Below are 25,789 nucleotides of genomic sequence, written 5' to 3'. Positions count from 1 at the left end.
AATACCCAGCAGCCAGCCACTTGGCTGTTGAACACTTAGGAATCACGGCGCAAAGGACATTAGCAGCCCTAGGCTTATTGCTAGTTCACGTTAGCTGAATAAGGGACAGGAGAGAGTGAGAATCAAGCAGTTGCGCTTACCTGGTTTAGCTGGCCAGTTGAATGGTTGCACACTAAAAACAGGACATCTGGAGGAACCCCTACAAAAAATAACTTTTATAGTGAATGTAGTGGGTCTTGACTAAAGATCTTCAAATCTCATCTTTTCCTCCCTGTCCCCAGTTTCCCCACTGTTGTTATGTCCTGTTCTTCTTAGGATACCAGACTCCCAGTACATTTCCAAGCACAATTCAAAGTGTTGGCGCTGATCTTTAAAGCTCTAAACGGCCTCGGTCCAGTATATCTGAAGGAGCGTCTCCACCCCCATTGTTCTGCCTGGACACTGAGATCCAGCTCCGAGGGCCTTCTGGCAGTTCCCTCCCTGTGAGAAGCCAAGTTACAGGGAACCAGGCAGAGGGTCTTCTCAGTAGTGGCACCCGCCCTGTGGAACGCCCTCCCACCAGGTGTCAAAGAGAACAACAACTACCAGACTTTTAGAAGACATCTGAAGGCCGCCCTTTTTAGGGAAGCTTTTAATGTTTGATGCATTACTGTATTTTAATATTTTGTTGGAAGCCGCCCAGCATGGCTGGGGAGGCCCGGCCAGATGGGCGGGGTATAAATAATAAATTATTATTGTATTATTATTATCTTGCACATGCCTGATGCAAGTTTCTCTTAAAAACCAAGCTGTCTTCTTCCTTGGATTTTGCAGAAATTCTACAACCAAGTCTCCACGCCACTTCTCAAAAAGCTGGAGTTCAACTACCCGCACGGAATGGTGTCCGATGTCACCCACAACACTTTCCAGAACTATTTTGGAGGCTCTGAGATTGTGGTCGCAGGAAAAGTAGACACTGAAAACGTGCAACACTTGCAGAGTATGATTACAGCCACTGCCGTGAGTAGAGTGTTTGCCCATTTATCTCATTCCCCAGTGCAGATGTTTACGCCACTGTGGGGAGCTTTCTCAGTAGGGGTGGGGATGAAATTTGAATCAGTTTTTTATTTACCAGGTGAACTTACCTAATTCACAGTTCCTGAAACGATATGCAAACCAAATTGCACCCATCCTTCAAAATTCACATCTGCAATGCAGTTCTCCAGCTGTTGCAACATGCACAGAAATGCATAGACTAGGGAAAACATATGTGAGATACATATCTTAGCGAAAATAACATGCAACAGATGCATTTTATCTGGGGGAAATTGCTTGCAAAATTAAGTAAATTAGCCAAAATTGCATATAAAAATGTGCATATATTAGGAGCAATTCTCCCTAAAATGCTGGTGAATTGTATTGAGGACTTTTATAATCAGGAATTCCCAAACCAATATAGAAATGTGAAGAGCTGAACTTTTGATTGGAAAATGGAGAAACTAGAAATGGACCGATTTTCCCATTCCTGTTTTTGAAGGATGGGTAAGAAACACTTTAACTGCATCAGCATAGCACCTGAGGGGAAGTTTCTCACAAAAGGTCTTTGTATCTCTCTTATTTCTCTTCCCCATTTTTAGTCCAATGCACAGCTGGTCTTGGAGACTCTGGCCGATGTTGAGGGACTGGATGAGTTCCTGAGCAAAGATAATCATGCAGACCCAAAATTCACTGAAAAGCTGTGGGCCTACATTACCATCAACCAACTGATGGCAGAGAGGTGAGAAGGAAAGCACTCAGTGGATTTCTTAGAGCCTTCCTGGAAGAGGAAGAATTTCTGTAATTCTAGCTCTGAAATAATGCTAGCTGGGACCCAGTACTAGTGATTCTGTGTACTGTATAGTTAGTATGCATTCTGTGGAGTGGTTTGTTCGGATATATATCGATCCTCCCTGATCGATAGGGCCGCGATCTCAGACAGCTTTACGATCCCAATCAATCATTTACAGCGGTCCGGCACGCTTCCTCCCAAGCTGCGCAATAACTCCTGCTGTCTCTTCTCAGTCACGGCTTTTAGCAGAGTAGAACACAGCGTGTAAAGCAGTCTTGCTTCTTGTAAGCACACATAGACAGGTGTGTCTATTTACAGCTCTTTATTAAACATTACAGCATCAAAGTCCAGGGCTTCTTTCAGCCATGTCCAAAGGCACGTCTTTCTCTCTCAGATACACAGAGAGAAGAAGTGAAAGTACAGGAAAAAACTCCTCCTTCTTAGCTTCTAAAAGCTTCTGTCTCCGCCCAGCTTCTGTAAGCTGACGTCAGCAGGTGACACACACCAGGGAATTTAACCAGTTAAGTTCTGAACTATAACACCCCCCCTTGTGTCCCTGCGTGATACCTGTGCAACATCTTCAGTAACACCTTGTGAGATCAATTCCTTCCCCAATGCCTTGCGCCTTCCCTTGGCAAACCTGTTTGGCATTTGTAGAACCACCTCACAACTCTCAGAATCGCACTGTGCGAAACTTACCCACGCACCTGTGGCCTGGTACCTCTCTGGTGGGATACCCTTAGTTGTGCGACTGGACCTCCTTGGCACAAACTCAGGTGTTTCCTCTGACTCACTTTGATCAGCAGGTGTGTCCTCTGCATCATGGAATTCACCCTCTGACTTAAAGCGTCTTCGAATCCTCTCCATCACACTCACAGGAGAACTAGGCTCACTTTTGGGCAGTCTCTTAACAGCTTGTGGAGATGCCCTATCCTGCTCCTGACCCCGGTCAGTGACCTGGTCATCATCAGCAGCCTCAGCCTCTTCTTCCGCCTCATCAGAACTGTCTTCTGGATCAGAGAGACAATCTGAGAGAACATCACGCCTGACAGGAGTCTTTGACTTTACAACCTCCTCTAAGAACTCAGCGTGTTTACTGATCAGCACCTTACTCTGATCACCTGACGGGTAAGCAAACCGCCATGCACGGGCTTCTGGCTCATACCCACAGAAGATCATTTTCTGGACTTTGGCTCCATCTGGCCCTTGCAAAGCCTTAGGCAAAGAGACAAGCGCAGGAGTCCCAAAAGTGCGCAGAAAGTGAACCTGGGGTTTGCGGCCATTTAACAAAGAGAACGGTGTGTCACCTACCAGTGAGTTGTAGACACGATTCCAGGTAAATGACACAGCCCTAGTAGCCTCCAACCAAAACTCAGGAGGCAACCTGGCTTCTTTCAGCATCACCTGTGCAGCCTTAACCAGAGCTCCACTCCTCAGCTCTGCCACCCCCCCTTGCTGGGGTGAAGTAACTGTGTGGCGTATCCCTCTCTTCTGAAAGAACTTCTGCAAAGCAGAACCAGTGTACTCAGCATTTCTGTCACTGATAATCGCTTGAACCCTGGTGGAGAACCTCTGTTCCACCCCCTCAATCCAGCTCTTGATCAGCTGTGCTGCATCCTCCCTGGATTTGAGACCGTGAGCCCAGGAACTCTGCGAGAAATCATCCAGAAAAGTTAGCAGAAATCTGGCCCCCCCTAGACTTGGTTCCTTGACAGGACCGGACAAATCTATGTGTACCAGCTCAAAAGGTTTGGTGGCAACACGTTCCACCTTTGGGTAACTGCACCCTCTCACCTTCGCTTGCTTGCAAGTGTCACAATTAATGGCACTTTGGCAATTTCTAATTTTACAACCTGTAACAACCTCAGGCAACGCCTGCAAATCCTCTAAAGGATTGTGAATCGTTCTCTGATGCCATACGCATGCACATGTAACATTATGAGCGGGAATTGTAGCACGCTGGTTGGGAAATGTAGCACGCAACGTTTGTGCTTTCTCAACCTTCCCCTCACCTCCAAGAGACGTTTTAAGAATGAAAAGATCATTCTGTCCCTTCCGCACTTTGGCCAGTAACCACCCTTCTCTGGAGATTGTGCAGACATCATTTTCAAAACAAACTTTGAACCCCTTATTTAACAAATAAGGCACAGATAACAAACAGTGATGAATCTCTGGAACAATACAAAAATCCACCGTCTCCTGTAAAACAGAAAGAAAGGTATTAGTGCACTTGGAAACTCTAGTTTTCTGTCCATTCGCGAACTTAATAGTCTGTCCCTTCGGAACTGCCGTGCAATTCCACCTCTCGACTGCAGGGGTCTCTGGAACCATGTTGCGGTTAGCTGCAGAGTCTATAACAAAGGCCATCTCGGAATTTTCCACTCGGCCGTCTTCGAACACTGCCATACTCGCTGAAACCTGATAAGACTCTTCCTGTTGTTTACCACGGCCACCTGGCTCAGTTCCACGCCTGCCTGTCTTCCCAGGCCTGTTGCCATGGAAACCTGCCTGATTCCCATGGGAAAAGTCTTTGCAAACATCCTGCATCGGCTCTCTGCTCCGGTGGGGGCAACTGCCACGCCGACGTCGAACTCCAGTGGAAAAACACTGCCCGGGGCTCCTCCCAGCTGGCCTGGCCTTCCTCCTTCTGGAACGGCGCCTCCCACCAGCCTGGCCCCCCCTGAAGCTCCTCTCTGCTTCAGCACAAAGGGAAAGTCCTTTAAACTCGCCTTTGGAACTCTTCGCCCCCCCGATCTGCTCACTAGCGCTCCTAGAGGCCAAGACATCGGGAACAGGGCCTGCCAGTCCAGCCTCTCCAGGACTCAGTCCATCACACAGACGTGTAGAAGCATTACAACAGCTCCCCAACACTGTCCCAGCCCCCATTGGGCTTTCTGGGCATCCTTCTGCCTCTCCTGGGCTTCCTCCAGGGCTTTGGCCTTTCGCTGACGCCTCACACAAGCCCTTCAGCAAATTCCAGGCAGCCCACGCTGTCGTTACGCCCTCCAAATGAGGCCTCAGTGATGCATCAACGCATGCTTTGAGCATCTCTAGCTCTTGATGCAGCCTCTGGCTATCTTCAGCCAACACAGCCCCACAGCTTGCTTCACCTGCTCCAGCTGCTGGCCAGCCAAGGGGTGATTTTGGCTCCCATTGACTTGCTTCCCAAAGCCCTTCGACCAAGAACCATCCCCTTATTCTTCTGGACCACGTTGCCCAACTCTTTAGAGTTAGAGGCTCCACCGGCATATTCTGGCTTTCAGCCATCTTCTCCCGTTCTCCCAAGGTGCCCCAAGCTGTACTTACTCCGTACCAGCTGACTCCGGCCTTCCTTTGCGTGGAGAAACGTCTTGAGCTGCGTCTCAGCCTCCAGCTCTTAGCTGCTTTTTAGCTCCAGCTCTCTGTATCAGAAGCTCTCACTGCCTCTCGGAAGCAGGCAATTAATCATTCTTGCTCTCCGGCACCCAGTCAGCTCCCGTTGCGCTCCTCAGCCGCAGACCGCTAGCTTCAAAGCATTCCTGAGAGCTCACAGCGTCTGCTTTACGAGCGTTGGCTGACCTCCATAACCTGTTCGGATATATATCGATCCTCCCTGATCGATAGGGCCGCGATCTCAGACAGCTTTACGATCCCAATCAATCATTTACAGCGGTCCGGCACGCTTCCTCCCAAGCTGCGCAATAACTCCTGCTGTCTCTTCTCAGACACGGCTTTTAGCAGAGTAGAACACAGCGTGTAAAGCAGTCTTGCTTCTTGTAAGCACACATAGACAGGTGTGTCTATTTACAGCTCTTTATTAAACATTACAGCATCAAAGTCCAGGGCTTCTTTCAGCCATGTCCAAAGGCACATCTTTCTCTCTCAGATACACAGAGAGAAGAAGTGAAAGTACAGGAAAAAACTCCTCCTTCTTAGCTTCTAAAAGCTTCTGTCTCCGCCCAGCTTCTGTAAGCTGACGTCAGCAGGTGACACACACCAGGGAATTTAACCAGTTAAGTTCTGAACTATAACATGGTTACGTGAAACATACTCAATAAACACACAAGACGTAACCAGCTGTACTTTTAAATAAATAAGGTATACTTCATTGTATCAAATTGTAGATTTCAACAGAAGTCTCCTAAAGTTCAACGAAAAGAGCAGAAGACCCAGTGGATCAGTTCATTCTCTAGTCAGTTCATGTATAAGGTCCACACATGTATAAGTGTCTATTCCACCTGTCTGTTCAGAGTCCAATAATCCACATGAACAATTGTTACAGTTCCACAGAATCCTTTCACAGAGTCTAAGACAAGGATTTCCGGAATATTAGCCTTGTTTTGCCATCCTAGGCTTCATCAGTAGTACAGGCTCATATATAATATTACAGGCTAGAAATTCTTTTCCCCCACCACCAAAAGTTCACAAATGGATATTGTTATGTACTGAGTTGAATAGGATCCAAACTGCAGCAGTCTGATTGGTCCTAGAACAATAGGATCCAAAAGGCAGCAGTCTGATTGGTCCTAGAACAATAGGATTCAGAATGCAGCTGTCTGATTGGTCCTAGAACAATGCAGCAGTATGATTGGTTGGCAGGAACCACCCAATCATGCTCCAGATAGAAGTGAATCCACAACCTGATTGGCTTACAGTAGAATTCTGGAATTAGCCAATCATGTGCAGCCCATTGTGTAAATAATGTATATAAAGCAGATACTTTGAGGGGACTTTCATTCATTCCTCCTCACCACTATGAGCTGAATAAGGAGCATGAAATCACTTTGCGACTCTGAGTATATTTCAGATATGGATACGAAAGGGAGAGAAACTACTACTACTACTACTACTACTACTACTACTTATTATTTATACCCCGCCCATCTGGCTGAGTTTCCCCAGCCACTCTGGGCGACTCCCAATCGAGTGTTAAAAAAATACGGCATTAAATATTAAAAACTTCCCTAAACAGGGCTGCCTTCAGATGTCTTTTAAAGATAGGATAGCTGCTTATTTCCTTCACATCTGAAGGGAGGGCGTTCCACAGGGCGGGCGCCACTACCAAGAAGGCCCTCTGTCTGGTTCCCTGTAACCTCACATCTCGCAATGAGGGAACCGCCAGAAGGCCCTCGGTGCTGGATCTCAGTGTCCGGGCTGAAATTTGACAGATTCACTCATCCCTTGGTAACGTAGAGGGTTCATAGAATCACAGAATCATAGAAGGGAAGTATCCCAAGGGTCATCTAGTCCAACCCCCTGCAATGAAGGAATCTCTTTTAAAGCATCCAATGACAGATGGCCATCCCACCTCTCCTTAAAAACCTCCAAGGAAGGAGAGTCTGCAAGCTTGTGAGGGAGACCGTTCCACAGTCAAACAGCTCTGTCGGAAAGTTCTTTGTAATGTTGAATCGGAAATACCCTTCCTTGCGACTTGAAGCCATTGGTTTGAGTCTTACCCTCCAGAGCAGGAGAAAAGAAGCTGGCTTTGTCTTCCATGGGGCAGCCTTGAAGATCATTTGTTTTTGTACCACCTAGAAACCTGGCCACCACGGCTGCCCTGAAAAGGAACATCACAAAGAAGATCTTGCAGATGTCTTTGGACCATCACATTGTGACCCCATACACAGCGATGTTGATTGAGAGCCCAAACGGAGACGAGCTGATGTTGGCTGACTCACCCCAAGACCGCAAAAGAGGGTGCTGCCCAGGTTGGTTCCACACTATTCCCAGTTCTCAGGGTACGACACAGCATTACATAGGTCTGTAGGTAAAGGACGTAGGTAGCACTGTGGTCTAAACAACTGAGCCTCTTGGGCCTGCCGATCGGAAGGTCGGCAGTTCGAATCCCCGCAACGGGGTGAGCTCCTGTTGCTCGGTCCCAGCTCCTGCCAACCTAGCAGTTTGAAAGCATGCCAGTGCAAGTAGATAAATAGGTACCACTCCGGTGGGAAGGTAAACGGCATTTCCATGCACTCTGGTTTCCGTCACGGTCCTCTGTGCACCGTGACCCAGAAAGCTGGCTGTGATGGCTGACTCCCTTGGACTGAAAGCGAGATGAGCGCCACACCCCATAGTTGCCTTTGACCATCCAGGGGTCCTTTACCTTTTCATAGGTCTGTTGTAATTTCATTCCTTTTTTCTTACAGGTGCTTTAGCTGTTGGCCACCCCAAGCCTGAGAATTCCATCCCAGCTTGGGCCAAGCCCACATCCGGGGCAAAAGATCCTTCATCTCTCCTCATGGGCCCAACTGCATCTGCCATACATGCTGGTAAGAGAAAATGGGTCCCTGTATTGTGCTCATCACTTTTCCTCCCCGCAGTGACCATATGGGGGAGGAGAGTGCAAAACCTAGAGACAGGGGAAGCCACTGAAATTTATTAAGCCCGTTGTTATTTAGCCTGGAGAAGAGAAGGCCGAGAGGTGATCTGATAGCCATCTTAAAACATCTACAAGGCTGTCAAATGGAGAAAGCTTTTTTTGCGCTGCTCCAAGGGGTAATATGTGAACCAATGGATTCGAATTGCAAGGAGATTCCAACCAAACCTTAGAAAGGACTTTCTGATGGTAAGAGCTGTTCAACCATAGAACGGACTCCCTCTGGAGGTTATGGACTCTCCTTCCTTGGAGGTTTTTAAGCAGAGGTTGGGTGGCCACCTGCCAGCGACGCTTGAGTTGAGATTCCTGCAATGCAGGGTGGTTGGACTAGATCAGTGTAGGCAAACTTTTTCAGCAGGGGGCCTGTCCACTATCCCACAGACCTTGTGGAGGGCCGGACTATATTTTTTTTGGGGGAAATGAACGAATTCCTATGCCCCACAAATAAATAAAAGCACACATTCTAATGTAAAAACACCAGGGAGGTCCCACAAAATAACCCAGAGATGCATTTTAAATAAAAGGACACATTCCACTGATGTAAAAACACGCTGATTCCAGGAATGTCCGCGGACTGGATTTAGGAGGCAATTGGGCTGGATCTGGCCCTCAGGCCTTAGTTTGCCTACCCATGGACTAGATCATTATCAGTCCCATAAGCCACAGATTCCATGTCTAATTCTGGGCCCCACAATTTAAGGATGTCGACTAGCTGGAAGGTGTACAGAGGAGGGCGACCAAGGTGATCAAGGGCAGGGGTAGGCAAACTAAGGTCCGTGGGCCAGATCCAATTGCCTTCTCAATCCGACCCACGGACAGTCCAGGAATCAGCGTGTTTTTACATGAGTGGAATGTGTCCTTTTATTTAAAATGCATCTCTGGGTTATATGTGGGGCATAGGAATTTGTTCATCTCCCAAATATATATATATATAGTCTGGCCCCCCACAAGGTCTGAGGGACGGTGGTCCGGCCCCCTGATGAAAATGTTTGCTGACCCCTGGACTAGATGGTCCTTAGGGGTCCCTATGATCCTATGATCCTATTTGCTGCAGAGTTTCGTCTGTGGGTTAGTAGGGACGCTGGTGGAGCTGTGGTCTAAACCACAGAGCCTAGGGCTCGCCGATCAGAAGATTGGCGGTTTGAATCCCTGCGACAGGGTGAACTCCCATTGTTCCGTCCCAACTCCTGCCAACCTAGCAGTTCGAAAGCACATTAAAGTGCAAGTAGATAAATAGGTACCACCCTGGCGGGAAGGTAAACGGTGTTTCCGTGCGCTGCTCTGGTTTGCCACATGACCCGGAAAAACTATCTGCGAACAAACACTGGCTCCCTCGGCCTATAGAGCGAGATGAGCGTGCAACCCCAGAGTCGTCTGCGACTGGACCTAATGGTCAGGGGTAGCTTTACCTTTACCTTTTCCGTCTGTGGGTTAAGGGGAAGGGATTGCACTGTGACTCTGTGGCTGACCCAAAGCACAGTTGAGGCACTGGATGGGCAAAAGCATCCATGAGACATTCTTGCTCAGTACCAGCCGGATGAAGCACAAAGAGGGGGACAGGAGTGAAAGCGAAGGTAAACAGAGGAAACTTGGAGAAAGCAAGAGTGAAGAAGGAGCCAGGAGGAGAGATGAAGGAGGAGGTGGAAGGGAACAGGACAGGCTGTGAAGGAAATTAGGCTGCCACAAGGAGCCTACTGGAAGGGTGTAAGGGGGAGAGAAGGAGAAAGGGGTGGTCTGTGGTGGCGAGAAGCAGACGTTATGTAAAGAGGAGAAGTCAGAAACTGGCCAGGAAGTCTGAATGAAAATAAATGAACAGAGTGGTTGCAGAGTAACAAAACTCTTGAAATAAGACCCACCACCACCACCTGCTGGTTCTCTGAAGGGGGAGAGACCACCTGTGGTTCTGAGGGCTCCAGCAACCTTAGCTAGGTAGCAACTGACATGGGTCTTACGATGCCTGGGTATTTTATTTATATTTATTTATTTATTGCAATTATGTCCCAGAGCTCCCTGGGAAGAAGGAGCGATTGTTAATCCACTCTGGGAACTGTAGCACTATGAGGGGAAAAGGGGGTCTCCTCACCAGTGGCGAAGCATGGGGGTGCAGGGGGGGCGGCCGCACCGGGCGCAACATCTGGGGGGGCGCGCTCGCACTCGCAGCTCTCTGCCCCTACTAAAATCCACAGGTTAGGGGGCGCAAATTACTTGCCTTGCCCCGGGTGCTGACAACCCACGCTACGCCACTGCTCCTCACAAGTCTCAGCAAACTACAGTTCCCAGGATGCTCTGCAGAGACAACTCTATGAAGCGTTATATTACCTCTTTAAATGTATAGTCCGATAGAAAAGCTGAGAGTTGTTAGAAGACACCCCCCCCATTCCCTTCACAAAAACTACAATTCCCAGAGTTCATTGTGAGGAGGGATACATTGTTTAACTACTCTGAGAACTCTGTGAGGGTAATAGGGGTCTACTAACGACTCTCAGCACCCTTAACAAACTACAGTTCCCACTAGGGAGAAAAATGTCTATCGCTATCACTCTGGGCGGCTTCCATAGAAACCAAAAGTACACTAAAATATCATACATTAAAAACTTCCCTGAACAGGGCTGCCTTAAGATGTCTTCTGAATGTCAGGTAGTTATTTATTGCTTTGACATCTGCTGGGAGGGTGTTCCACAGGGCGGGCGCCACCACCAAGAAGGCCCTCTCCCTGGTTCCCTGTAGCAAAGGCTGCAAAGGCTTGATCTTTGAGGGGGTGCTTAATGTCTTGTATATAAATTTTTATTAGTTTTTTAACATATCATTTTCAACAGTAATTAAACATACTTGTATATCTTATTCAATTTTTTTTACTTCCATCAATCCTGTCTGAAAATTTTCCAATCTAATCTCTTAGTATGCATTTCTTACCTTCCCTATTACATTTCAAACTCATAACCAATATCTCTATCTTTTTCTACTTTGTAACACTTCGTATATTTCTCCTTACAAAACTTATTGTAGTCTTACTAGCGTAATTTGTTGATTACAGTTGCTCTTCATATAATTCATATACTTCTTCCAATCTTCTGTAAATCTCTGGTCCCACAGGTTTCGAATCCTTCCTGTCATTTTGTCCAATTCTGCATAGAATTAATTTCGTCTGCCATTCTTCTTTCGTCAGAATGAGGGGGTGCTTAATGTCGTCTTTGGCTGCTCTCCCACAAATAGTGGAAAAGACTGTCAAAATACTCCTGTTAGGTATTATTCAGGACAGCGTGTCTATCTTCTGGTACAGTGGTTAATTCGTTCCGGAGGTCTATTCTTAACCTGAAACTGTTTTTAACCTGACGTACCACTTTAGCTATAGGGACGCGGGTGGTGCTGTGGGTTAAACCACAGAGCCTAGGGCTTGCCAATCAGAAGGTTGGCGGTTCAAATCCCCGTGACGGGGTGAGCTCCCGTTGCTCGGCCCCTGCTCCTGCCAACCTAGCAGTTCGAAAGCATGTCAAAGTGCAAGTAGATAAATAGGTACCGCTTCGGCGGGAAGGTAAACGGCGTTTCCGTGCGCTGCTCTGGTTCACCAGAAGCGGCTTAGTCATGCTGGCCACATGACCTGGAAGCTGTACACTGGCTCCCTCGGCCAATAAAGTGAGATGAGCGCCGCAACCCCAGAGTCAGCCACGACTGGACCTAACAGTCAGGGGTCCCCTTACCTTACCCCTACCACTTTAGCTAACGGGGCCTGCTGCGCAGCTGCTGCACGATTTCTGTTCTCATCCTGAAGCAAAGTTCTTAACCCGATGTACTGTTTCTGGGTTAGCGGAGTCTGTAACCTGAAGCGTCTGTAACCTGAGGTACCACTGTATTGGAAAAAAGGAGGATTTGAGCAAGCAACATCTGCACTGCCCTGTGCTCAGGAATGAACCCAAACAATTAAAGCCCTGTGTTGCAAACAATATCAGTAATATCCAAGGCAACACGATGACTAAGTACAACAATGCGGTGTCAATATAAACTCTTTATATAATCTATACAATATATAATCATCAAGAGTGCATATTTTGTGACTTTCAGAGATTTATAAGATTTCTGTTTCTTTGGTTTTGCAGAGAGTGCATATTTCATAGATTGCATACGGTTTCGTGTTCTGTATAGATTATATAAAGAGTTTATATTGACCTTGCATTGTTGTACTTGGTCATCGTGTTGCCTTGGATATTACGGGAATGAACCCAGGCAGAATCTGGCATTCAGCGGCTGTTCTTCACCAGATATTCATTTCTTGTGGCAATCTGGTTTAAATCCTTTGCTGGATCTTGGGGTTTTTTTGTTAGTTTATTCAGCTCCAGCCCTCGAGCTGATACGGCTCATCTTGATACTGAGCCCAGCAGAGTATAATCCCAGTGTCCGCAAATGTAAGGATGAAGCAGGTATGGCTACATTGCTAATCTTTATTTCTAAGCTATACCGAGAACACACAAATGTACATCTTGCCTCTGTGAGAGCAGAGAGCAACTCCAACGAAGAAACGACAGAACAAAGAAACAGGAAACCAGTAAACGTCACATCACGTCTCCCTTTCCCGTGGGAACACAACAGTAACTGAACTGTGGAATGAAAACATAGTCTTGTGACTACCAGCAGCTGCTCAGTGAGGGAAACAGAAACCAACATTTTTGCAGGGGGAATTCAAGCGAGAAGCTGAACTGGCCTGGTCCCAGTGGCCCTGCTGGCTGAGCTTTGCAAGATATTGTCTCAGCAAGGAGGCGGGGGCCATCTGAGAAATGTAGGAGCCAAATGAGCTGGCAAAAGAAGTCTGATCATTGGCCCATTCGGTTCAGCGTTGTCTACACTGACCGGCAGTAACTCTCTCCAGAGTTTCAGGCGGGGTTTAAAGGACCATCATCTGACTTCTGTTAAGGGTTTTGAACAGTGCAGAATCGGCACCATTACTGATGCCACAAAGTCATACGTAAGAAATCGATTCTTTTAGTGTGCCCTTTGGAACTCCCCGCCTATTGATACCTGGCAGGTGTGTTCACTGTACTCTTTTTGGCGCATATCTGGTTTAGACAAGCCTACCCGGGCATCTAGAATGCTGGTGCGTTCTTTAGTTTGTTGCTGCTTTTCATTTCTTGAATGTTTTGTCTGTTTTCACTCATAATTTTATTGATTTGTCCTTTTTGTAAACTGCTTTGAGGTTGTTGTTTGCAATCAAGCAGTGCATATATTTTATGAAATTAAAAGTAAATTAACAACGGAACCCGCTGAGCTTTGCCCGCAAGGGGGCACCCAGTTTTGTCCGAGTACTACTGTTTAAAAACAAACGTGGGGAAAGCCTGACTAATTATATGCAGAATGGTACAGATACAAAAGTTAATTATGTGTATTGAAGAATCAAGTCCCATGTAGCCCTGCAGTCCTGCAATATAATTTCACAAGTATTAACACATACACATTTTATATGTGTATATGCCTTGCCGTTGTGCATCTTTCAAAGTGCTGGTTTATTTCAGGATAACTGGAGTATATAATATTATATGTATCATGCAATATACCAGAATTGTTTGTGTTTCTGTCAGAGGTGATTTAAGAAACACACGCATGAAAAACCTTGTTTCTCATCAGGCTCGTGGGCTGTGATGGGAATTGGGGGGGGGGGGAATTGACAACTTAAGTACATTGCCCTATATTGTTTTAGAAGGCCTTTATAACAGTGTTTCCCAACCTTTTTTGGGCAAAGGCACACTTGTTTGATGAAAAAAATATCGAGGCACACCACCATTACAGCCCCGTGACGTCAGCACGCAGCGTCACGCCGGGAGGGACGCACGAAAGTGTAACTTTCAATTTTTTTCCCTCCCCCTTGCCGGGGAACCTCCAAGCTTTGGGGGGTGGGGGGGGAGGAGGCAGCAAAGCGAGGGACTGAGGGACCCTAACCCTAACCCTAACCCTCACCGATCACCCGGGAAAGCATGCGAACGAGGAGCCCCCGTGTCCTGCTCCCGGCAGCGGACGGCACAAAGCGAGGAGGCCTGGACAAGGCAGCACGCTCCCCGCTCTCGCTGCATCGGGGCTTTTCTCCTCCAGGCCGCTTTCGAAGTCCCCTTCTCCGCTCCCAAGAGCCGGAGCCGCTGCTTCCAGGCCCTGTCCGAGCCTCGACTTGTGGCCTCACTTCGAGGAGCGCCTGTTGCTGGGAACGGGGCTGCATCCCCCTCAGCCGCCGCCTCGCTTCCTTCCAGGAGACCCGACGGCTCCCCCTCTCCCGCTCGCCCTCCTGCGCCCGCAGCAGACCGAGACCTCCCCGCCCCCGCCCGGCTCGGCCCTACCTGGGTGCCTCCAAGCCCGGCTGGCTCCGCGTCGCGCTCCACGCCGGGCAGCTGCAGCAGGGGCGCGCGGCGGCCCGGCTGAGCGCGCCCCGGAGCCGCCGCGCCGTCACTCGCGAGTCCCTCCGAGAGCCCGCGGGACTGACTCCGGAGTCGCGAGGCGGCGCGTCGCCCAGGGAAGGGGCGGCTTCCCACAAGCACGACGACTGAAAAGAGCCCAGCAGAGCGCGCCCCCCGGAGGACTTGGGGGGGTCTGTAGGGCATCAGTGGCCCCCAGAATTCTGCCCGCCCCTCGCCCCATTTGATCCAGATTTACCCTCTGGGGAGAGCGAGCCCCGGCCCAGCAGGGGGCGCCCTCGCTCCGTCCTCCGGGAAGCAAACGCCCTCGCCCGCCTCCCTCCAGGCAACATCTCGCGGCACACCAGGCAACATCTCGCGGCACACTAGTGTGCCGCGGAACACCGGTTGGGAAACACTGCTTTATAATATGGCTTTATTTATCTTGCAAAATGTGTATATTCATGGGCGTAGCTGGGGGGCAGTTGCCCCCCTAAATCAAGTAAATACCGTATTTACTCAAATGTACTGCGCACCTTTTTTGGCCAAATTACATCACAAAAATTAGCATGCACATTAGATTTGATGGTGCATTAAATTTGATTGCAAGCTTGAAAAACACCGCTGACATAGCAAATGCTTTCTGGGTTTCAAGGTTTTGAAAACTGAGGTGCGCGTTAGATTCAATGGCGCATTAGATTCACGTAAATACGGTAAATAAAAATGCTTAAACTAGCTGACCAATCACTTGGCAGATAGCTGAGTTCTCCCCCCCCTTCCAACATAAATTCTGGCTACGCCCATTTGTATACTGGTCAATTGCAAGAAAGAAGAAATAAAGAAAAAGAAAGGTTTATGATGCACAACTCTTCCTCTTCTTGCTGTCCTGTTCTTGTCTTTACACGGGGGTGCAAGTGGTGCGGGGCACCTGGGCGCTGAATTCTGTGGGGCGCCAGGTGCCCGCCGCTGAATCCACCTAAGCTCTTAACTATCTCCCTCCAGGATGTCCAACCGGTTGACCGCGATCGCTGGGTCATTTCCGTTCTCTTTTGTGGAAGAGCTGCAGAATCAATGTATCTGGCGCCCCCCTCTTACATCAAAATTTGGGGGCACTGGGCGGATCTTTGCACCCCGGCGGTGCATATGCTAAAGACGGCCCTGGTCTGGACACACTCTTATGGTGGAGAGAAGGGTTCTCTCGCCAGGTGTCTCTATGGTCATGCATCAAGGCAGTGATGGCCGGTGCCCTTTGAGGACAGATGGGCAGAAGGCAGGGAGACCACAGCAGCTGGAGCCAGAGGCAATGTCTTAATTCTAGTTTTTCCCCCTCTTCTGCCCTGCTGAGTTCCACAGGAGCCACACTGAGACTAAAGGGGAAGAAGCCAATAATAATAATAATAAATTTTATTTATACCCCGCCCTCCCCAGCTAAGACCGGGCTCAGGGCAGCTAACACGATCAAAAACAGTTGATTAAAAGACAACTTAAAAACAAGATTCAAATACATTAAAATGCAGCCTCATTTCAGTAGAAACTCAAATCAAAAACTTTTTGGGGATGAAAACATCAAATCTTCACCAAGGCCAACTATCCAGACTGGTCCTACGTGGGCCAGAAAAAAAGCCAGGGAAGTCCCCAAATAGGAGTTCCATCACAGAAGGAGAAAGGAAAGAGGGGGAATGGATCACATTGATTCCAAGCCAAAGGCCAGGCGGAACAACTCTGTCTTACAGGCCCTGCGGAAAGAAATCAGGTCCTGCAGGGCTCTGGTCTCATGAGAAAGAGCGTTCCACCAGGTTGGAGCCAGTGTTGAAAAGGCCCTGGCTCTGGTTGAAGCTAATCTAACTTCCTTAGGGTCCGGGACCCTAAGCAGAGCAAAGCCTTCATAGCGGTTGTAAGTAAGGAGGCAGAGCAACAGGTGAACCGAGGGAGGGTTGGTGAAGCAGCGCCCCATTGGCCCAAATGGACCCGCCTCTACTGCTTCAAAGTTTGTACTGCTAACTCCTTTTTAAGAAACCAAAAACGGCTGTGTTGGGCACATTTGTGGTAACGATGCAAATGTTAGAATGAGAGCTGCACCATTAAAGCGAAACCCAAATGCTCTATGGACAATGCGCTAATTGCACATGACAGTTATCTTCTGGTTTATCTGAACAGGATCCTTAGTTATTGGCCCAGCACCGACTGACAATTCCATCCCATCTTGGGCGAAACCTACGGTGAAACCTCAGGGTCCGTTAGCTGCTGTCATGGGTCCAACTATTTCTGCCATACATGCAGGTAATAGATGTTGGACTCTTTCCCTCCCCCATTTTTTATCGCCATCAGGGTTTCCTCACTTCAAGGTGGCCGTGTGTCCTCCTTTATGAAGGGCAGTCCTCTGTCTGAAGGGTTGTTGGCCCAAATCTAGATACAGTACAGAACCAGAGAGAGCATCAGGAGCATTAAAACCTACGGTACTTCTCTACTGCCGTCTGAGCATGTGCTAATTTAGAAATAGTTGCTGTGATTTAAGGCACGCGGGTGGCGTTGTGGGTTAAACCACAGAGCCTAGGACTTGCCGATCAGAAGGTCGGCGGTTCGAATCCCCGCGACGGGGTGAGCTCCCGTTGCTCAGTCCCTGCTCCTGCCAACCTAGCAGTTCGAAAGCACGTAGATAAATAGGTACCGCTCCGGCGGGAAGGTAAACGGCATTTCCGTGCACTGCTCTGGTTCACCAGAAGCGGCTTAGTCATGCTGGCCACATGACCTGAAAGCTGTACATCGGCTCCCTCGGCCAATAAAGCGAGATGAGCGCCGCAACCCCAGAGTCAGCCACGACTGGACCTAATGGTCAGGGGTCCCTTTACCTTTACTGTGATTTAGATGCATCTTGTCATAATGGAGGAAACTGTGATGAGGGGCCTTGTCTTGCTGCTCAGACGGCAGCTACGTCCGGGTTTTCCAACACATTTTGCTGCCCAGTTCCCATGTGTCCAGGAAAACCCATTGATTGACCATTGACACTTAAAGTATTATGATGCATTCTGTTCCAGTGCTATAAACATGGGCCACTTTTTAATGAGCATGGGGCCATTAAAAAAAAAAGACACTTCAAGAATTAATTGTATTTGTTTGGGTGTTGTTGTTGTTGTTTTAAAACAAACAGCAGCAGCCATAACTAAGAAATATGCAAGAATTATGCCTCTTTCTATTGTGCAATAAGGAAATTTTTATACAGGCAACATAAAACCAGGGTTTGTCGTTGTTGCATAGACCACTGATATCTTTGAGATAGGACGTTTTATTTTGCGTATTTCTTACCCTGATATATCCCCCATAAAGCATTAGCTTTTAGGATAAATTAAGAAAACAATGGGGACGCGGGTGGCGCTGTGGGTAAAACCTCAGTGCCTAGGACCTGCCGGTCGTATGATCGGCGGTTCGAATCCCTGCGGTGGGGTGAGCTCCCATCTTTCGGTCCCAGCTCCTGCCCACCTAGCAGTTCGAAAGCACCCTTAAGTGCAAGTAGATAAATAGGTACCGCTTTATAGCGGGAAGGTAAATGGCGTTTCCGTGTGCTGCGCTGGTGCTGGCTCGCCAGAGCAGCTTCGTCACGCTGGCCACGTGACCCGGAAGTGTCTCCGGACAGCGCTGGCTCCCGGCCTCTTAAATGAGATGGGTGCACAGCCCTAGAGTCGGACACGACTGGCCCGTACGGGCAGGGGTCCCTTTACCTTTACCTAAGAAAACAATGCCCAGCCATGAATGAAGATGGCAATTAGTGTGTTACTAACGATGCAGTTGGTTCTAAGTCATCGTTCTATGGCCAACGCCTCCAGTATTGCCAAGGACACCTTTGCTGCGATGAGTAACTGAAACGCAGCTGCGGTTTCCATTCTGACAATATTTCCTTCTTCCAAAAAGAGATTGCTGCTGACCAGAAGGATAATTATATTTCCCCAATCTTCTCCCACAACAGGACCTTTACTTTTAGGCCAGTCCAAGCCTGGTCATTCCAACACATCCTTGGGCACAAAGAACCTACCTCAAAGCGGGATACATGCAGGTAGAAGATAATGTGCTGGATTTCCATCTTACTGTCTCCGAACTCAGCTGGGAGGAGGGCAGAGGCAAAACTAGAAATAGTTGCCTCTCTGGCGCCACCTACTGTCAGTCTTCCTGCTTTCTGCCCTTGGCTCTGGCGCCACCTGCTGTTCATCTTCCTGCATTCTGCCACCACTGTACGGGGGTGAATGTGAACATGGGAGCGACTGAGTTTTTAGGGGGTTACATTTGAGTAGGGGAAAGAGTGTCCCTTGGTTTCAGCCTGGGGTGTACATGTTCTCTTTTTATTCCGTATCCCCAGCTAAACCAGGGGGCGTCCCACTGACATAAATAGAAATGATGCGAGGAAATCGAATCTTTCCATGTGTTGCAATAAATCTGTGCTTTATTTAATAAATCTATGGTGGGAGAGTGTGGAGTAATAATAATAATAATAATTTTTTATTTATACCCTGCCCTTCCCGATTCAGAAAACCGGACTCAGGGCGGCTAGCAACAAATTTAAAACACTTAATTGATGCAACAAAAAACAGCATAAAATATAGTATAAAACATGAATAACAATAAATTATTGTGGGGTTTAAGCTAGTCCAGCAAAGTTGGATGTGCTTTGTCTGCCCACTGTCTAATCCAGCACTGATGGGTACACAGAGAGGAAATATTTAACCCTCTTCCTTTGCCAATGAAGCTCTCCCCCACAGCTGCTAACTTCGGACAGGAAACTTCCATGGAGGTGGGGGAGGTTTCAGAAGCATGGAAAGGGTTAACTCCTTGCATGCCACAATCCCAATTCTTTTCTGCATCTGTGGCTGCTATAGTTAAAGAACACTGGACACATTAAATGATTCAATGCAATTACATCATGCGCTTTTCTGTTTGGTCCTAAAATCCAGAGAACAATTTAACGGATGCTCAGGCTGCGGTTTGTTGGTCGCACATTGCAGAGGAGTCACATATTCTAACAATTCAAAATAAGGAAGTCTGTTGCCACTTCCCAATAGTTTTGTTTTCAGAGGAACCACAGTGGTGCATAGACAAGTCAGTTGACTCAAAACTGGGTGTTATTTGTAAAGCGCTGGAGCAAAAAGCTCCAAGATCAAGTTGGTGGTATTGAAAGTTTGTTTTCTCTTAGAGCTCCCTTTGGGGTGGGGGTGGGGGATTGTTTTCAATTACAGTGGTACCTCGGGTTAAGTACTTAATTCGTTCTGGAGGTCCGTTCTTAACCTGAAACTGTTCTTAACCTGAAGCACCACTTTAGCTAATGGGGCCTCCTGCTGCTGCTGTGCCGCTGGAGCATGATTTCTGTTCTCATCCTGAAGCAAAGTTCTTAACAAAGCTACAGGGAACCAGGCAGAGGGCCTTCTCGGTAGTGGCGCCCACCCTGTGGAATGCCCTTCCAGCAGATGTCAAAGCGATAAACAACTACCTGACATTCAGAAGACATCTTAAGGCAGCCCTGTTCAGGGAAGTTTTTAACGTGTGATTTTACTGTATTTTTGGTTTTTATGGAAGCCACCCAGAGTGGCTGGGGAGGCCCAGCCAGATGGGCGGGGTATAAATAATAAATTATTATTATTATTATTAACCTGAAGGACTATTTCTGGGTTAGCGGAGTCTGTAACCTGAAGCGTATGTAACCTGAAGCATATGTAACCCGAGGTACCACTGTAATGCAGTGTTTGGAAATAGCAAAAACCCATTTGCAGGTGTGATGTGTGTCGCGCAGTGCATGATTTAAGAGTGCCATTGCGGGGTGTAATTCATGATTGCTCTGTGTATTCTCTTTTGCAGTTCAGTTTTGAGATCAGCCTGTCTGATTCTCGCCTCTGTCTTTGCCCTTTTGCCATTGCTTTGGGCAGTGATTCCCAAAGTGGGGGGTACTGCCCCCGCCCCCCGAGGGTCAACACAGTTACAGAGGTGGAGGTGGGGCGGGAGGTGCCAAGGGGCAAGAAGGGTGGCAGGGAACTCTGCACATGACTAACAGACTTTACGAAGGTGGCATCACTGAATCAAGTTCATCAGTTTCGTTGACTTAATTAAACTAAATAGCTTTAACTGGATTTTGAATGAATGGTCAATTGATTGTTACTGTTTTGGGCTTTGTTGTCTTGTTACCAGTGGCGTAGCGTGGGCTGTCAGCACCCGGGGCAAGGCAAATAATTTGTGCCCCCTAACCCGTGGATTTGCACCCCCTAACCCATGGATTTGTGCCCCTAACCCTAACCCCCAGATGTTGCGCCCGGTGCGGCCGGCCCCCCCTGCACCCCCCACGCTACGCCACTGCTTGTTACTGTGGCTTCTGCTATTCTAGTTAAGGCTTTTTATAGGGTAGGGGGCGCTGCGGATGAGTTCATGGAACCAAGGTTTGGGTGGCCCAAAAAACGGTTTGGGAACCATTGGATTAAGAACTTCTTAGCAGACGACTGACAGCTTTAGGAAGGACCTCAATGCAAATTTTGTGAGCTGCCCAGAGTGGCAGGGGTACAAATTATTATTATTATTATTATTAATTTACATTCTATTGCATAAGCATCATACACCATTTGTTCATCATACACCATTATTGCATCGATCATACACCATTTGTTTCCTTCTGCAGTCGACAACGATCCCCACTTCATCATCAACCTGCCGAGGCAGCATAAGAACATCTGCTTCAATATAGATTCTGAACCCGGAGCGATCCTGAACTTAATTTCAGATGCCAAGTCCGGTAAGGGAGAAAAAGTGCCATTCTGCAGCTATTTTGTGCATTTGGAAACAGTCATAGAAACATGGGAGTTCAGAAACGTTCAGGGGGATGAAATTGTAAGAGCCAGCGTGGTGTAGTGGTTAAGAGCAGTGGACTCGTAATCTGGGGAACCGGGTTCGCTTCCCTGCTCCTCCACATGCAGCTGCTGGGTGACCTTGTGCCAGTCACACTTCTCTGAAGTCTCTCAGCCTCACTCACCTCACAGAGTGTTTGTTGTGGGGGAGGAAGGGAGAGGAGAACGTTAGCCGCTTTAAGACTCCTTAAGGGGAGTGATAAAGCGGGATATCAAATCCAAACTCTTCTTCAAACTCTTCTAAGAGACCAAAAAAAGGCCAGCCTGGATTGCAGTACATCTGCAGAAACGCCAACACTGCTTTCGTTCTCTTTTGTAGGGATTGCTGTCAATGGGCAGCTGGTTGGGGCCAAGAAGCCCTTGAACAACAAGCTACATACCTACTTTGGCAAGATCGGGTTCAATTTCGAAAAGAAAGGCTTGAAGATTGAAGTCAGCTCCGAGGGCATCCGTTTAAAGGATGGCTCCTCCAACACATCCCTCTCCTGGTCCAATTTAGGAAGCCTCATTCGAAGGAGGTAATAGGGAAATTGGATGAGCACCAGGTTTCCCTAGACTTGTTGATCTCCTTATGTGGGGGAGAGTTATTGTACGTTGTGTGCCCCAGCAGTGATCTGCAGCTTGCCTCTGTGTGTTCCTGAAATTTAATTGGAGTATTTGCATTCCAACCCACACCCACCTGCCCTACACCTGGTGGTGTCATAAACAGCCTCAGGTGTGGGGCAGGGAAAGAGACTTGCATGGCACTTTGTGAGCCCCCCAAGTCAGCAATGCCACAATACAGATCTGCATTGGCTCCCAGTACGTTTCTGAGCACAATTCAAAGTGTTGGTGCTGACCTTTAAAGCCTTAAACGGCCTCGGCCCTCTATACCTGAAGGAGCGTCTCCACCTCCATTGTTCAGCCCAGACGCTGAGATCCAGCGCTGAGGGCCTTCTGGTGGTTCCCTCATTGCGAGAAGTGAGGTTACAGGGAACCAGACAGAGGGCCTTCTCGGTAGTGGCACCTGCCCTGTGGAACGCCCTCCCTTCAGATGTGAAGGAAATAAGCAGCTATCTTCTCTTTAAAAGACATCTGAAGGCAGCCCTGTTTAGGGAAATTTTTAATATTTAATTCTGTATTGTTTTTAACACTCGATTGGAAGCCGCCCAGAGTGGCTAGAGAAACTCAGCCAGATGGGTGGGGTATAAATAATAAATTATTATTATTATTATTATTATTATTATTATTATTATTATTATTATTATTATTTAAGGTGTGTGCTGGTTTGTAATCACACAGCTCAAAGATGGAGTTAACTCTTTATCAGCAAAGACACAAACTTGGTTGAGTGTCAGACCTAATGAGCAGAGCACCTCATTCCTGGTGCTCTTATTGCATGAAAATCAGTTGCCAAGACTGAAAGTCCCATTCTCCTCGTAGCTGTTTAAATTCACTACTCTAGCCACTACACCGAGGGTAGTCAACATGCAATCCTCCAGATGTTGTTGGACTACAATTCCTATCAGCCTCAGCCATCACAGCCAGGAGTGATGGGAGTTGTAATCCATCAAAAGATATGGAGAGCACTGCATGGGCTATCCCTGCTCTACACCAGGCACCCCCAAACTCGGCCCTCCAGATGTTTTGGGACTACAATTCCCATCATCCATGACCACTGGTCCTGTTAGCTAGGGATGATGGGAGTTGTAGTCCCAAAACGTCTGGAGGGCCGATTTTGGGGGTGCCTGCTTTACACCATATGGCTGAGGCTGCTCTTTGGATGATGACGCCATGTTGCAACCAAGACAGCATTTGACAGGTTTACGGGACATGACAGCTAGATTCTGTTTGGTTCCCAATGAGATGGCCAAATCCCAACCAAATGCGTTTCTGAGTAGAGGACTCGCAACACACTACTCATGTATCTACTTGCCGTTTCTCCTAGAGTGCTGGTCTCTGTGAAGAGCGACAACAAAGTCAATATCACGGTGGATGGGGACTTGTCCTTTGTGGTCGTGCTTCACCGTGTATGGAAGAAGCACCCAGTCAATGTTGACTTCCTGGGAATCTACGTCCCTCCTGCAAGCAACTTCTCCTCCAGTGTACACGGCCTGATTGGTAAAGTCTCCTTGGAGGCAGGGAGCAGAGTTCGGTGCTGCTGGTTGCTGTGTATACATGGGTCCTTGTGAAAGTGATGAGCTTTAGGGAAAAGAGGAAATGCTCAAAACCAGGGTGGGCGGAAGTTAAAGATGGTGCTTCTCCTTTAGAAGAACAGAATTCTCACCTGAACCATTCTGAATGTTGCTACTGTGGTCACAGGCAGGACCAGATTTAGGCTGGTTGAGGCCCTAAGCTACTGAAGGTAATGGGGCCCTTTATATGTCCAGCTGTCCTTTGTCAACAACAAATTGCCACTGTTTTTTCTGTTGAATATATGCTATCTGGTATTTTATGGACCTAATAGGTATCCAAAGCCATTTGCACATAACAGTCCATGCAGAATGTAGGCGCCCTATATATAGAAATGAGCAAACCAGTGGTATTTTAGGGGTGCATGACTTAAATCATAGGAGCCTACACAACACAAAACACTGTTGCTGTATGTAGGTTTTATTATTTGCTTTTTATCTTATATTTTGGAAATGTACATCCTTTAATTTGGGGGGGGGCCAAGAGAGTGGGCCCCTAAGCTATAGCTTGTTTAGCTTACACATAAATCTGGCCTCAGCCACTGAGCCATGGCCCTTCCCACCTGTCGTTAAGTGTATATGGCACACAGGGTTAAATTGGCTACATTTACAACAGGTCCCTGATCCCACATCATTTTCAATGTAGAACGGATTGGGGAAACAATGGCTATGCTAGATCTGCAACTGTTATGACTCCTGCCTCTAAATATTTGGGGATTATAGTTGTGCAAGGGGTAATCCTCTTTAACAAGTGTTTCCCCGTCTACAAATGCACTTGTAGGGGGCACACACAGCCCCCCAGGACCGCCTAATGACAAGTGATGATTCTCCTCCACCAGGGCAGTTCATGCTGGAGCCAGACGTGCACATCTATAATGAACGGCCTGGACAAGATCCGGGGAAAGCTGATGCTACCATGGACGTGAAAGGCCACAAACTCACTGTCACCAGGTAAACCACTTGAGCTAGCTGAAACCAAAGCCTCTCAACCTCAGGGATGCTCAGAATGGGATGTAAAGATGTAGTTTTGCTTACAGTGAATCTCTTTGTTCATGGTTTATTGTGGAACAGGATGAGGCAAAATTTCACACTGTAGCGAGGAGGAAAGCTGTGAGTTGTGTACAATATAAAATCCAACCACACGGCAGGTTTTTTTCAGGGTCCTCCCACGCTTTGGGAAACACGTAGTTTACGAGTTCTTTTTTCAGCTGAACTCCACATATTTTTATACTGAATCAAAAGTTCCAAATCCTGCAAGGTTTTCCATTTCGGGGAATGGAGGTTCTGCCAGCCACCAGCACCCATGTCAAGAGTTCATGAGAGCTGACACTTTTCAACTGATTGTACCATAGATTTAGTAAACAAAGCTGTTGTGAAGTTAGATTGGGACGTTTTGAGTATTTTGGTTATTCCTTGACAAACCAGCCTCCAGACTTGGGCAGCCCCACCACAGGTGAAGAAAGGTTCCTCTTTTTTTGAAACCCTGAAACGGTTCTGAAACCGTTTCCCCCTAACAAACAGCATCCTGGCAACTGCAGATTAGTGAGGGAGATGAGAAGACTGTTCTTCTATTCAGCTTAGTTGCATACCACAGTGGTTTTTATTTGATTTTGCTTTTCCTACAGAGGTGTGCAGAAAGACTACCGCCTGGACCGTGTGTTTGGGACTGCTGTCCGTTGCTGGTTCGTGCACAACAGTGGGAAGGGCTTTCTCGACGGTCACTACACAGATTACCTCGTCCCCACTTTATACAGCTATCCGAAGCATCCTTGAAAGAGTGGGCGGGCCTAAAGCAGAGGCAGGAGATGGCCAGCATCTCATTGGCCAAGGCTCTTCTCCACCCACTCCACTGGTGATTTGCTTGTGAACCTGACTTTCCAGGTGAAAACCCCTTTTCCAAGAGAAAAGCCCTGGCAGGCTAGATGCAGCCTGCAGATCCCGCACTGCCCACCCCAGCACAATGAAATCTTCTCCCCACTAAAGACAGCAAACATCTGTCTGCTCATATCTAGGGTCCTCCATAACCTTTCTGGGTGTCGTTGAAAAAGCAGAAAAGCAACTGGCATACATTGTGGAGTTTGAAAATAAGGCCAAGTAAGATACGGCCATCATATATATATTTTTCAAAGAGAATAAAAAGCTTCCTTTTGGGGATGATGTCGTCTGTTTCGTTTCTGTGGCGAAGCCTCCAGGGCTTCCACCACTGCAGCTGGGAC

The 25,789-nt window shown here is 47.8% G+C and overlaps 1 protein-coding gene across 2 annotated transcripts in view; it reads left to right on the top strand.

Annotated features, from left to right (window-relative positions):
- Positions 1–25,688, top strand: part of ITIH2 (inter-alpha-trypsin inhibitor heavy chain 2) — a 45,403-nt gene extending 19,715 nt beyond the window's left edge. The window contains exons 13-23 of one of the 2 annotated variants that reach the window (XM_081926870.1): positions 814–999; positions 1,617–1,756; positions 7,322–7,494; positions 7,933–8,055; positions 16,688–16,810; positions 18,492–18,578; positions 21,177–21,290; positions 21,722–21,920; positions 23,330–23,502; positions 24,413–24,524; positions 25,199–25,688. In XM_081926870.1, coding sequence (XP_081782996.1) covers positions 814–999; positions 1,617–1,756; positions 7,322–7,494; positions 7,933–8,055; positions 16,688–16,810; positions 18,492–18,578; positions 21,177–21,290; positions 21,722–21,920; positions 23,330–23,502; positions 24,413–24,524; positions 25,199–25,346 — 1,578 coding nt within the window. In that variant the 3' untranslated portion in view covers positions 25,347–25,688. The remainder of the gene's footprint in view (positions 1–813; positions 1,000–1,616; positions 1,757–7,321; positions 7,495–7,932; positions 8,056–16,687; positions 16,811–18,491; positions 18,579–21,176; positions 21,291–21,721; positions 21,921–23,329; positions 23,503–24,412; positions 24,525–25,198) is intronic. The other variant, XM_081926871.1, reaches the window with a different exon arrangement.
- Positions 25,689–25,789: the final 101 nt, after the last annotated feature.

Source organism: Podarcis melisellensis, assembly GCF_964234715.1.
Source record: "Podarcis melisellensis genome assembly, chromosome: 10".
Taxonomy (NCBI): domain Eukaryota; kingdom Metazoa; phylum Chordata; class Lepidosauria; order Squamata; family Lacertidae; genus Podarcis; species Podarcis melisellensis.
This window is presented reverse-complemented; position numbering and strand designations above follow the sequence as displayed.